This window comes from Dendrobates tinctorius, unplaced genomic scaffold (assembly GCF_039654945.1).
Source record: "Dendrobates tinctorius isolate UK_male_01 unplaced genomic scaffold, ASM3965494v1 ptg000003l, whole genome shotgun sequence".
Taxonomy (NCBI): Eukaryota; Metazoa; Chordata; class Amphibia; order Anura; family Dendrobatidae; genus Dendrobates; species Dendrobates tinctorius.
The window spans coordinates 88,478,136-88,493,386 of NW_027361671.1; the positions used below are offsets into that span (position 1 = coordinate 88,478,136).

A 15,251-nucleotide genomic window follows, 5' to 3' on the forward strand; every position below is an offset into this window, starting at 1 on the left:
GTGACAGGAGAACAAAAGGATAGGAGATTTCCCTGCCCAATCCTTCGTTCACCTGAAATTATCTGTGTTGGCGGGAATTAGAGAGTTGTCCGGTCCTGCCATTTGATGGTTCCTTCTACTTTAATCTAATTGTTACCTTTAGACTGGGCTGATATCAGATTTGTGATGTCCATTTACACTGAGAGAGCTAATGACATATATACTGTTTATCGATGGGTCTGTATTATCTGTGAGCTAAAATCAAATATGGATATGGATTAGCGTAGGAATCGATTACAGTCATCCTTCACCGCATCAATCTCTATACTGTGAGTGGCCGTTGTAAGCACGCCCTGATACTTTGTCAGCTCACTTTACACAGATGCACTGCAGAGCGATCTGTCAATCAATGTGATAGGAGGTGCTTACAGCCGCCACTCACGGTAGTGCGAGAGATGACTGTAATCTCGTCCTGCACCGCCTGTATGACTGAACGCCGGCGGCTCCCGGGAGGAAATTAGTTCATATTCTCCCAGAAGCTGCACTTTCAGTAACATGGCCGGACAGCAATATGATGCTATTATTATCACCAAAGTAATGCTATTATTTTGCCTGCAGATTAACCCTTTATGTGCAGGTAAATAGTGTTTTCAAAGGTGACAGGTCCCCTTTAAAGAAAGGTCTTAAATGAGATTGGAACACAGCCCAATTAGTTTTTGTGTCACAATATTCACGCATCTACATATTGCACGGAGTGCTGTGTAGCATGGATTCCTTTAATTATTGCTCAGCATCAACGGTGATTCTTCCCATATGAATATACGGCCCTGGATGCACTTTATATTTCAAGTTTAGTGTCCCTTGAATGCAATGATAAGTATGCCTGATTTATTACTTGTTTTCATCTCTGGCGGAGGGCAGAGGAAGGAATATTGTATGATCAAATGACATAATTCAGTTCATTGTGTCCAATGTAGACAGATAACTGATTAATATACTAAAAACCCTCAGGAAGAGCGGCAGGGATGGACCGTACTGTTCAGCAGTGGCAGTACAAATATGACTGACTTACAATTAGTATTCATAGTACTGCTTCACTCCTCACAATTCCACATGTCCCCCCATAAAACAATGCGCAGCTCTATGTTCAGGTATTCGGCCTGAGTGAGGTTCATCTGGCTTGAGGGAAATGGCAGATAATGAGTTTTCCAACCGCAGGTAATTAGAAATGAATCAGACTTTAAAGAGCCATCTGTTCGGGCAAGTTTTTCTGTACGAAACAGCCCTTGGCAATAAGTGGTGGATTTCCTAAATAAAAAAAAATGTTTTGGCACGCTAAATACCAGAACTAAAAAAATCCAGTAAAAAGCAGTTTTTGAAATACTTTTTTTTCCTGGCCTTTATAGAAATACTCCAGCTGTATCACATATATTATCCTAGTTTGTTGGAATGTGGCCGTTATCAGTAGTCCATACTAGAACCTATGATATTTTTTATACACTGTGTCATTATACGGATGAATTCCTTGTTACTCTGCAGCTAAGACAAAGTTGTCCATTTCCCAAGGAACCCAACAGATGGTGAGCTGCCTGCACTCATAAAAGTCCAGATTTTCATCATACCCAATCAGAGCAGATCTAATGTGCAGGTTACATAGAAGTAAGATATTGGCCCTGATGGGCAGAAAACACCTACAGTAAATTTGCCGATAAATCCCAGAATGCCGGTATGGTGCGTCTTTATTATCATCCATTACCTTTAAGCTGACCCATTACCCTGACATACCGCACGAGGATGGATGAATTCAGTTGTTAAGTGCTGGATGGGGGTGAAAAGCACAGACCATCTTACATATTTAATGTTTTATTAATATCACATCTTCGTTGACTTTAAAATCAGGCATTCTGAATATTGACAATAACTGAATTTAATATATTTAAACCAATTAATACATAATGAAAACCTACCTAGTAACTGCAGAAGGTTGCGACCTTCAGATGAAGGTTTTTTGGGGATGGCAGCATCCCGATTGGTGTACATAGACATATGGGCTTATACTATTTGTTTCATTATAATATCATTTAGTGCACTATGTATATCGACCTAAACAATACACTTTGGATTAAATTAGTCCAAATATGACAATTTTGGCGGGACTGACCAGAGACTTAATGTGTATGGGACCTCCAACACCCCCCATGACCGATGACGGAGAACGGAAGAATCCGGCAGTTTAAATAGTCCAAGCCCTTTTGTTATCCAGGGAGGATTAGCCACTGACATCTTCTTACACCACTCTCCTTCTTGGCTCAAATGACTGTTCATGTGTATGGGGGAGTCAGGAGAGATAACTGTTGCCTGAACCCAAGTCATGCAGAAAATATAGAGAATCATCCATACATTCTACTGGTTTAGCTATTAACCTATATTCTAGAACAATGCCAGTTATACCCAATATACTGAAAAGAAAGTTAAGCTTGGATAGGTGCTTGGATTGATAAAAGAGGGATAAAAATCAACTTTCAGACACGTCCTTCTTTTTAATTGAGACACATGGCCAACAGGACCACCCACTGGACTGCTAAACCCAGAATGAACAGCTATTTCTATGAATTGCAGTTATACTTAACATTTTCCAATGAATTACTCATCTCATCTTCTAAAGATCTATTTCATGAAGCCTGCAGACCAGACGTTCTATATGATAGGTGCCTATAAGAAACTGAATACACTAAATCATGTTGTTAGCATCTTATGTGAATAACCCTTGTGAGTTACTTTCAATTAATTATGATGATAAAACAGGGAAAACCAAGTGTTATACAAACTGTAAACCTCACATAACATGAGGTATGCATCGTTATAGCATCTGATTTAGCCGTGGAAGGTAATAATTCCTAGGTGACATTTTTTGGTACAGTTTGCACACTGGATCCGCATGTTAAACAGTCCTTAATGTATCTAATTAATTCTTCACATGAACAGTTTGATTAAAATAGCAATTTAGGCTGAGCGTAACTATGCATATATTGTGGTATCAGTGTGACACGTACTGCGTCTTACATGTCCAGGGAATATATGTTTCACTTAAAAATTATTGTAACACCAAGCCTTTGCCTGTACATAGTTTGGGCATGATATAAATATCTGTGGAGAAGGGGGAGATTGTCATAAAGCAAGATGGAATGGAGATATTTCTAAAGAACTGGCAGCAACAGGCGTCACTTTGTTATAATAACTGATGACATATTACAAACGGGACTCATGTTTCTACATTCTATTTACACTGTTAGGTATGTGAGCTTAATATAATTAATAAATAAATATTATTTTGGAACTTGGGGTGGCAGATATCAAATAATGACTTTTTCCAACTGGAAATATGCACCATGCATATGGATTAAGTATTTCTACCTTAAAGTGGTCATCTGGTCCAAATTAATACCGTATTTTTCGGACTATAAGACATACCGGACCATAAGACGCAACCCAAATTTTGGGGTGGAAAATAGCAGAAAAAAGATTTTTATAAGATGGGTATCTGTCTTATTGTCCAAATTTAAGGTATCTTACCTGAGGGCCAATGGTGGTAGGGCGGAGTCACAGGAGGCATGGTCCCTTCCTCAGGAAGCCGGCGGAGGCAGAAGTGGGGCAATGCTGCAGTCCCGGCGTGCGATGTTGCGGTCCAGTGTCGGCAGTGAGGCAGAGCATGGAGCAGGGTCCCTTCCTCAGAATGTCGATGGCGGCAGAAGTGGGGCAATGCTGTAGTCATGGGGGTCCGATGTCGGAGGTGAAGCAGACCATAGAGCAGGGTCCCTTCCTCAGGTTGCCGGGGGCAGAAATGAGGCAACGCCGCAGCCTGGTGTCCACGGCGAGCAGAGCTGAGTGCATCACCGGTTTCTCGACGGTCATCTTCCTAAGGCCGCCCGTGCACAGATTGAGATCTCGGCGGCCCTCGGCTTCAGGAAAATGGCCGCCAAGATCTCAATCTGCGCACGTGCCGCCTCAGCTTCAGGAAGATGGCCGCAGGGAAATCGGTGATGCACTCGGCTCTGCTCGCCATGGACACTGGGCTGTGGCGTCACCACATTTCTGCCGCCAGCATCCTGAAGAAGGGCCCCTGCTCAGGTGCACTCTGCACCGCTCACTGCTGTCAGCGAGCCTCAGCATCGCCACAGCATCGTCATACTTCTACCACTGCCGGTTCCGCTGCTACACCACTGTCGCAACCCCACGGTAAGCCTGAGTACAGACTATTTTTTAGGGGAAAAAGTGCGTCTTATAGTCTGAAAAATATGGTAAGTCACACAGAGTGACTGCAGACTTATGAATCCCCCCAGCATATGCACTGTGTGCTGCGGGATTCGCCAGTTTCTGAGCTGGGACCGGAGGATATATAAGTTATTCATACTCTCAGCTAGTAGGCCTGGTCTCACTTCCATACACTTGTATAGAGGCCATGCCCCCTAGTTGGCCACATCCATTGAATGGCTGAATCACTAGAGTATGGAGAGAATAGTATGTATGGAGATAGGACATGCCCACTAGACGGGCTCTTTCCGGGAGTATGTATAACTCATATATACCCTCTGGTTTCAGCTCACAAACCGACGAATCCCAGCAGTGCACAGTGCGTGCATTGTGGGAGGTTCCTAAGTCTGCAGTCACAGAGTGACTACAGACATCAATTTAGACCGGGCAACCTTTTTAAGGGGTTTGAGGGTTACCTGTGATATATAACAACTTTGGCTTTAGCTCACTTAAGCTTTACCTCCCTTGCTAGGGGGCATGACTTAACAATATATTATCCTTTTGTGGACAGGCAACAGCAGGGAGGCTTCTGCTGCAGTCAGTTGTATTACAGCCACACATACAAAGCAAGGTAGAGATAGAGGAGATGGCTGAGCTCCGGTGACAAAGATATATATGTGTATACTGTATATACATATTTATCATATTTAGAAATGTAAAAGATTTCAAAATACGCATCTTTTCTACATTTGCTGTTTAGTGATCCACTGAGGCTGGGTTCACACGTAGCGGAACTCTTGCGGAAATTACCGCGAGAATTCCGGAATTCCATTCCGCGGGAAAATCGCATTTTAAATTCCCGCGATTTTCCTGCGGAAAAACTAGCATTTTGCAAGCGTAATTAGCTTGCAGAATTGCTAGCGTTTTCCAAGTGATCTGGAGCATCGCTTGGGGAACTGTTTGACAGGTTGGTCACACTCGTCAAACATAGTGTTTGACGAGTGTGACCAACTTTTTACTATTAAGGCCGCCTATGCGGCCTCAATAGTAAAAGATAGAATGTAAAAAATAATAATAAAAAAAATATTGTTATTCTCACCTTCCGACGTCCTGCGCAGCCTTCCCGCCTCTCTCCACGCTCCCGGTCCCAGTAATCCTTTGCGACAATTACCGCGATGACGTCTGTTCTCGCGGGATCACGACGTCTCGTGGTCATTCGCGATGACACCGCGTGAATGACCGCGAGACTTTGCGATCCCGCGAGAACGGACGTCATCGCTCGTAAAGGCTTACTGGAATCGGCAGCGTGGAGAGAGGCGGGAAGGCTGCGCGGCACGTCGGAAGGTGAGAATAACAATATTTTTTATTTTAAATTCTATTTTTTACAGGGATATGGTACCCAAAGCCCGGAGGACAGTCTCCTCTCCTCCGGACCGTGGGTACCATCCGTAAATGTTCTGCTTACTTTTCGCATGGTGTGCACAGCCACATGCGGAAAGTAAGCAGAACAATGCATTCCTATGGGTGCGAGATCGCCGCGATTCCGCAAAATTAATGAGCATGCTGCGTTTTTTACCGCGAAGCGATTCCGCTGCGGTAAAAAACGCAGCATTAGCACAGCATTGCGGAATCCCATAGGAATGCATGGGATGCTTATTTTTTGCGTTTTCACGGCAAAATCATGTTGCTAAAACCGCCACGGAAACACGAAAAAACGCCACGTGTGAACTCAGCCTGAATGGGGACAGCGGTGCATGAGTTTGGCCACCTCTCCCAGCCATTGTCTGCTAGGCAGAAGAGGGGTCAGTGGATTTAGTGCAATTGCCACTAATGTCTAAAATGGGAAAACCTTTTTAATTAAGTGACGCCCAAAGGGGACAGTTACGGTAAATGACAAATTCATGTCAACAATGTTTGCATTCTAGAATCTCCATTTTGGCAGAATATTAGAAATCACGTGTTGTTGGGCAGTTCTATTACAGATTTTGCATTGAAGCTTCAATGATACTAATAGACACATGACAGACTGCTGTAATCAGAACCTGTGTTCTGCAGTCCGCAGCTACAGTATATCACACTCATTCAGTGTTATAATCCGATACCTCACTCTTTAGACTGAAGTTATGTTGATAACATTAGATACAATGTCATTTCTTGGCGGAATGATTAAAGTGGTTTTGAAAATTCTACAAACTCATATGCTACAATTTTGTGCAGTCGCCTGTTACATATTTTATGGTGTTCAATGTGTTTATTATGTATAGAAAAATTGTTAGTATTCTGCATGGTGACAACACAGGTGTAGAAAAAAAAGATTTTATATTAAAATTTTATATTAAAATATACGCATTTCCTAATTTTGAATTTGTGATGTAGCATTGAGCTGATGTATATCATGATTTTACCTACTGAATAAAACATTGATATTTCTACTTTTCTGATGGATGAAATAAACATGTGAATAGTAAGAAAAAAGAATCAAAGTCTCATAATTTTTTCCCCTTGTAGTCTCAAGGCTGGGGTTGAAAGCAGTTTAACCAATTCGGCAACAGATGCAGATTTTTTTTTTATTCAATTGAAATGCCATTTGGTTTCTATGAGACTTTTCTTGTTTCCATAATACAGTAAAATATATGGCTCTTCAATCTACAGTAGTTTCTATTACAAAAGTTTCTGCTCAATGCTGGAAGGGTTTAGATGCTTTATAGGGAATCTCTCACCAGGTTTTTGTTACCCCGTCTGAGAGCAGCATAATGTAGGGGCAGACACCCTGATTCCAGCAATGTATCACTTACTAGGCTGCTTACTGCAGTTTTGATAAAATGACTATGTTATCTGCTGCAGATCTACTGGTTCTGAATGCTTAACTCTCTAGAACTCCACCCACACCACTGATTGGTGGCTTTCTGTACACACAGAAATCGGTCAATCAGTGGTGGAGGCGGAGTTATACAGAGCTCATGAATAGGGAGGACTTCATGGCAGCGGATTACTAGCATTCTAGTGATAATCTCCTGCTGATAAAACAATTAGTGCATAAAAAAACAAGCAACTCAGTAAGTGACATATTGCAGGAATCATTGCCCCTATATTTTTCTGCTTTAGGATTAGGTGGCATAAACCTGGTGATATATTCCCTTTAAGGATGGCCCTATGTATGAATTGGTGGTGGACACGTCTCCATGATATGTCAAGCAGTGAAGGTGAAAGTTTCCTCCAATGTAAATTGAGATTAGTTGTGTGTTATAATAGGGCACCGTGACATTGAATGTAAGGGTAGGAAAGACAGTATGAGAAAAACTAGCTCTGCATGTTGTGTACCCCAGGAGGAAGGTTACACACTCCAGAAAGAACATAAAGGTTTCATCCTTCTAAACATTTGCCAGTAAAGAAGCTTAATGTGCACAATGTAAGACATTGATGGTTACATAGTGTTTAATGAAATAAACCTAATGAAAGCCACTTGGTATTTCATCCAGCTAAATTTACCCTCCGGGGAATTCTTTTATAGACACAGCCTGCAATTCATTTAATCAGGGAAAAGGAAATTGATAACCCTCGCTGGCATTTAAAGTGTCATTTATTTTTATCTCTCAAATCACCCCTAACTGCTTTGGAGTCCTGCTTAGCATTGGAGGGGAGTAGAGGAAAACTATTGCATTCGGCTGTTGAATATACATGTGTTTCGCCAAGCAAGCCAGGCTGCTGTCATTCTAGAGATAACACTATTCAGCAGGTAAATCACCCTGCGTGATGCCGGCATTCACCGCTATATGGATGATGTACTCTACCATACATTGTCTCTAGTTGCTGCGAGACGTCTTCTTAACACTGGGCCTAGGAGTTATCTTTCTGGTGTCTGTGAGCCTTCCATATATCTTTTACATTATTTATGGTGCGTTTATAGAAGCATACATAAAACTGCGAGAAATTTAATAATCTGTACTATATTCTTGACATGAAAAGTGCAAGCAATAAATTAAATTATACATATTGCTGTTCCTGATAATACAGCAATGGATTTCAAATTGGTTTCTTTTTTTATCAGTCTGTAGTCTGCATCATACTCCCAGTATGTAGTCTGTAAGCAACAGTCTGCAGTCTGCAACTAAAATGTCCTCCTGCTAACAAAAGGAAGTATGGCTACCTTTCCACCGTCTCACTCTGCTCCCGCCACCAGACCTGTCAATCACAGTAAATGGCTCTACAAGTGCCCCAGTTCTAAAAGTCCACTGCTTCTGGACAACCTGTCACTCTGCATAGCCAAAATCTTAGTGCTCATGCCACAGCCAACTCAAACATTTTATGGGATCTGCTGTCTCCTTCATTTTAAAGGGGTATTCCCATCTCCAAGATTCTATCCCAATATGTAGTAGGAATAATAAAAATGATTAATAATAACAATAATAATTTTAGAACTGGAAATGTATAGTTCTTCTGAATGGCTATGTCACTTACCCCATGTGCAGGGCAATGCAGTAGCTCAGGTATCCATGGTTACAACCACTAACAACTAACTAAATAACTGCCACTATATAAGCGTCACTAAACTCCAGTGTTACTCCTCTGCTTACCCCTTTACCAATGTTATCTGTTGCCACCCTTTTCCTAGAGAATTCAAACTTACAAGGCCATCCATAACCTGTCCCCTTCATGCATGTGGATATACATCATATATACTGTACACCATACATATAATATCTAATTCTCACAAGATCGAGCTATTTATTCTCCTTTTGTCTGTACATCACACAATGGTCTCCTAGATTTCTCTCATGCGTTCCTAACCAATACTCGGGATCTTGCTACTCCAACCTGAAAGCCTACATATTCAGTACTGCCTACAACCTACAGTAACGCCTTCTGGCACTACACGACCATATGAGCACCTTCTGTCTTTACTGGTTCTCTCCTTCGTATGTACATTGCAAGGATCCTATCTCCCTCTGTTCTATTCATGTTTAATTGCACTTACAGAAATTATACAGTTACATATAGTTTGTTTTTATAATGCTGTCCACTGATACAGTGGGTACGGAAAGTGTTCAGACCCCTTTAAGTTTTTCACTCTTTGTTTCATTGCAGCCATTTGGTAAAATCAAAAGTTCATTTTTTCTCATTAATGTACACTCTGCACCCCATCTTGACTGAAAAAAACAGAAATGTAGAAATTTATTAAAAAAGAAAAACTGAAAGATCACAAGGTCCTAAGTATTCAGACCCTTTCCTCACACACTCATATTTAAGTCACATGCTGTCCATTTCCTTGTGATCCTCCATGAGATGGTTCTACTCCTTCGCTGGAGTCCAGCTGTGTTAAATTAAACTGATAGGACATAATTTGTAAAGGCACACACCTGTCTATATGAGACAGCTCACAGTGCATGTCAGACAAAATGACAATCATGAGGTCAAAAGAACTGGCGAAGGATCTGAGACAGAATTGTGGCAAAGCACACATCTGGCCAAGGTTACAAAAGAATTTATGTAGTATTCAAGGTTCCTAAGAGCACAGTGGCCTCCATAATCCTTAAATGGAAGAAGTTTGGGACCACCAGAAGTCTTCCTAGACCTGGCCGTCCAGCCAAACTGAGAAATCGCAGGAGAAGAGCCTTGATGAGAGAGGTAAAGAAGAACCCCAAGATCACTGTGGCTGAGCTCCACAGATGCAGTAGGGAGATGGGAGAAAGTTGCACAAAGTCAACTATCACTGCAGCCCTCCACCAGTCAGGCCTTTATGGCAGAGTAGCCCAATGGAAGCATCTCCTCAGTGCCAGACATATGAAAGCCTGCACAGAGTTTGCTAAAAATACACATGAAGGACTCCCAGACTATGAGAAATAAGATTTTCTTGTCTGATGAGACGATGATAGAACTTTTTGGTGATAATTCTAAGCGGTATGTTTGGAGAAAACCAGGCACTGCTATTCACCTTCCCAATACAATCCCAACAGTGAAACATGGTGGTGGCAGCATCATGTTATAGGGGTGTTTTTCAGCTGCAGGGACATATTGACTGGTTGCCATTGAAGGAAACATGAATGCGGCCAAGTACAGAGATATCCTGGATAAAAACAACTTCCAGAGTGCTCTGGACCTCAGACTTGGCCGAAGGTTCACCTTCCAAAAAGACAATGACCCTAAGCACACAGTTAAAATAACAAAGAAGTGGCTTTAGAACAACTCTGTGACCATTCTTGCCTGGCCCAGCCAGAGCCCTAACCTAAACCCCATTGAGCTTTCCCGTAGAGATCTGAAAATGGCTGTCCATCAACGTTCATCATCCAACCTGATGGATCTGGAGAGGATCTGCAAGGAAGAATGGCAGAAGATCCCCAAATCCAGGTGTGAAAAACTTATTGCATCATTCCCAAGAAGACTCATGGCTGTACCAGCTCAAAAGGGTGCTTCTACTCAATACTGAGCAAAGGGTCTGAATACATATGACCATGTGGTATTTCAGTTTTCAGTTTAATTTTTTATAAATTTGCAAACATTTTAACATTTCTGTTTTTTTCAGTCAAGATGGGGTGCAGAGTGTACATTAATGAGAAAAAAATGAACGTTTTTGAATTTACCAAATGGCTGCAATGAAACAAAGAGTGAAAAATTTAAAGGGGTCTGAATATTCTCCGTACCCACTGTATAGTCTGTTGTTACCTATAAAGGCCCTGGAATTCATAGAGCCTTACAAGAAATAATAATAATTTGGGAAATGCTATTAATGTAGTAGAGTAGAAGCTTGCTATACACATTATTTAAAATTTGCCCCAGCCCAACATCTTACAATACATGTTGAAATAAACAAAGTTAGGTCGAGATGAGTATGAATGTTTATGTTGGAGTTAGGAGAAATGTATCAATCTATCTATCTACTGTATCTATCTATCTATCTATCTATCTATCTATCTATCTATCTATTTATCTGTCTGTCTATCTATCTCATATCTATCTATCTATCTATCTATCTATCTATCTCTCTATCTCTCTATCTATCTATCTATCTATCTATGTATTATCTATCTATTTCATATCTATCTATCTAGCTATCTATCTATCTGTCTGTCTGTGTTAGGAACGGCGGAACACACTAAATAAATAGTAAAGTGCGTTCGCCGCTCGTGGTCCACCGTGCAGTAGGTATTAAAACCGCTGCTAGACAATGGCAGACATGCTATATGGCGGTATAATGCGCACGGGTTCGACGTCACCTGATGTGCGCAGAGCGGACTCTGTTAACTCACAGAGGCGCTGTAACATAAACATAGGCATAAACACCGAGCCTGTTAGACTCACAGGTCTCAGCGAAATTGCACGCACGGTATCAGGTCACAGGACAGGGTCCAAGACAGGGGACGGTGTCCGTCTAGACATACCGTGCGTGCGGCGTCGCAACTGCGGATGCCGGTAAGTGCTGCTGAATGTAGCGCGGCGGCAGACACAGCCATGCCGTGAGAGACGTGACATCACTGGATGCTAGTGTAGAGGTGCGGTGTGCACAGTGACCTATGGCTTGCCACTGACTGTCGCTGACTCTTTCTATAGTTCCCTATCCACATGCGTAATATCAGAGGAAGGGGAATCTTAATAAGTCAGTCACCAGAATCATCCATCCATCACCATTCACACATCTAGCAAGAAGAGTCTATACTAGCGCATGGCCGAGCGGTCATGCGGGCTTTATATAGCCGTGCGCTGCCGGGACCTTCCAGATCTCTGAGATGGACCAATCAGATCTAGAGAAGGACCAGAGCACGTGACTCCCGACCTCCAAAGGGAGATCGTCTCGTGAGCATGCTCAGTGGAGCGGCAGAGGAACTTAGCCTCAGGAATGACTTGCTGCAGAGCAGCATGTGAGCCTCTGGATTCCTGTTGTGTAGCTGCAGGAATCCGGCGCTTAACAGTCTGTCTGTCTGTCCATCTATCTAAGTATCTCATATCTATCTATATATCTCTTATCTATCTCATATCTAGCTCTCTATCTATCTATCTACATTATATGCAATTATGTGAATTTGGACTTTTATGTGTGAAGACAACACATTAAAAAAAACTTTTGTGTTTGAATTTTGTGGGTCACTGCCTCTTCACTGTGTACGGTGCTACCACTGCCTTACACTATCTATTATCTATCTATCTATCTATCTATCTATCTATCTATCTCATATCTATCTATCTGTCAAAATATAAGACACAGTATTTACGACACAGTATTTGACAGATTTGATGATATATGCCAAGCATTAAGTCGGTTTTATGACTTGATTTATAATCCGCGAACGTTAGGTCTTTTGGTGGCAAGCTTGTCCACCTTTGTTATTGTCTAAATAAATCCACGGACGTAATGGACTCTCCGTGTGCATTATATTATTATGAGGCACAAAATACTGTAGATCCATCTTATAGTATAGAAATCTAAAAATACTGTATGTGATTTTTAAAGTCAACACTGTGAACTCTACTTGTATAGTCAATAGATTTGTGGTTTTCAAATTCATCCAGCACCAAATCTAAACAACTGTAATACGTCCCATCCATCCTTCTAGATAGCACATAAGTATAACAGGTTGCTGCTATTTTAAAATGAAGGTTTCCACTTACTGTCAGCTTGGAGGGGCAGATGCTGCTATCTACAGATATTGGAGTGACTTCTCTTTGCTTCTTATTTACAGACCTAGAATTGTGGTATTTGTGTTTCTTTCTTCTTGACCGATGTCTCTCTTCTTTGGGTTGTTCCCTTGCTCTGAATCAGGGAAAAGAAACCATTACATTTCAGAAGACAGATAAGGGATTGAAAACTAGAATGTTAATCACAGTGCAAGATGATTTTAGGCTACTAAACCTTGACTTGGTTCATAAATGATTTTCTCCTTACAACTATTTTATTGCAACCACTCACATAATATGATTTTGTATTTGATTTTACATTTATTAGTTGTGCAAAAAGTATGGTATCATTATTATTAATTATTATAGCGCCATTTATTCCATAGCGCTTTACATGTGAGGACGGGTATTCATAATAAAAACAAGGAGGAGCGAGGACCCTGCCCACGAGGGCTCACAATCTACAAGGGATGGGTGAGGATACAATAGGTGAGGGTAGAGCTGGTCGTGCAGTGGTTTGGTCGATCGGTGGTTACTGCAGGTTGTAGGCTTGTCGGTATAAAGACAATAAGTAATGTACTTGTTCTTTTAATAAAATCTTGCAACATTTTTATAAACTGATCTGATTGGGAGGTTATTTTGGGTATGTCTATATAGACATAGAGTGGCAGGCATATACACATATGCTAAATGGGATGAAAAGATGATGAAATGTTTCCATGAAGTGAGAGACTACTAGAGATCAGGAAGTGGCAGCTTCATTTAGTATAGAGTATGGTGCTACTACTTTGCTCTGTTTGGGTTTTCGTTAGCCCAAAAAGAGTATTGTGCAAAAGTAGAAACACATAAACTGCACAAAAATGAAATCACTACAAGCACATTGACCTACCGAACAAAGATAATGTTATTTATATTCCAAGGCAAATGCTGTAACAACAAAATCCAAAGAACAATTCTGGAATTGTATGTTCATTAAAGGCCCAGAATGTGCTTAGGGGGAAGATGCAAAATCATGCGCTCTCTGCTGTCTCTGTCTCAATCTACACAGCAAAATTGATGACTTGGGGTTTAGAAAACATGATTTACCAGCACAGTTTGCTTTAATGGCCAGTGTTAATACTGGAATATTTTTTTAGTTTTTTTTATAGTGAAAAATAAACAAAAATTCCACCCAATGTTGTTAAAAAATTTTTTAGAATGAAAATCAATTTTTCTGATAATAAATTACTTTTTATCACAAACTTAATTCAAATCATATTGCAGATGGAAAAAAAAACATTGTCAATTGGGTACAAAAAAAAAGATAGGTTTGGCATTGGTTCTCTGAAACATTTCGATATTATGCAAATATTTATGTACAATTATTACCATCATATATTTATTATTTTCTGTTCTTTTTCTTTTCTTACTCAAACATATCTACAGTAGGCAAATGAAACACTTGCTCCACTGAAGTACTGACTGTAATGAGGACTCAATATTTTCTGTATTTAGCTCTGTTGGAAGGCTATTAGCAGATCCTCATAGTAAGAGGAGCACAAATCAGCTACAGTATGCCAAGAATCCAACACAATGTTCTTCGGTCGGATCCCCCGGTGCCTGAACGTGTCTTGCATTGAACCAATTTGGCTAAGAACCTATTACCTATTATGTGACCATTACAGTCTGCAATGCCACAAGGCTAGTGGATCCTGGAAGAAATCGGTTTATAATTTAACAGTTGTGTAGTGCTTAAAGTGCTTTAATCGATTTAATTACATAAGAGACCGCTGCCAGATAACTGTATGAAAGGTGTAATAGATGAGTCCTTTCATACATCTTTTACAATATTTATGGTGAATTTGTACAAGTATACAAAAAAATGTGTGCAATTTAATGATCTGTACTATATACTTGATGTGATGGCCTTGTTAATCACTGTTAATATTTTGAGCTGAAATTTCTAGGTAAAGGGTAGAAATAGATGGTATTGTTACAGGGGTAAGGAGAGGAGAAATATTGGATGGAAGTGAAGAAGCTGGGCAGCAGAATTGAGGGTAGACTGAAGGAACTCTTGAGCTTTGGATAGGTGGCCACACAGAAGAATGTTGCAATAGGTTTTCAGAAGGTTAATGGAATCATGTACTAATATTTTGGCTTTCTTAGAGGTAATTTCTAGGTAAAGGGTAGAAATAGATGGTATTGTTACAGGGGTAAGGAGAGGAGAAATAATGGATGGAAGTGAAGAAGCTGGGCAGCAGAATTGAGGGTAGACTGAAGGAACTCTTGAGCTTTGGATAGGTGGCCACACAGAAGAATGTTGCAGTAGGTTTTCAGAAGGTTAATGGAATCATGTACTAATATTTTGGCTTTCTTAGAGGTAATTTCTAGGTAAAGGGTAGAAATAGATGGTATTGTTACAGGGGTAAGGAGAG

At 40.8% G+C, this 15,251-nt stretch overlaps 1 protein-coding gene across 2 annotated transcripts in view; it reads right to left on the reverse strand.

Moving 5' to 3' along the window:
* Positions 1 to 15,251, reverse strand: part of SRRM4 (serine/arginine repetitive matrix 4) — a 255,499-nt gene that overhangs the window by 42,270 nt on the left and 197,978 nt on the right. For both annotated transcript variants that reach the window (XM_073559475.1, XM_073559466.1), the window contains one exon: positions 12,832 to 12,973. In XM_073559475.1, coding sequence (XP_073415576.1) covers positions 12,832 to 12,973 — 142 coding nt within the window. The remainder of the gene's footprint in view (positions 1 to 12,831; positions 12,974 to 15,251) is intronic.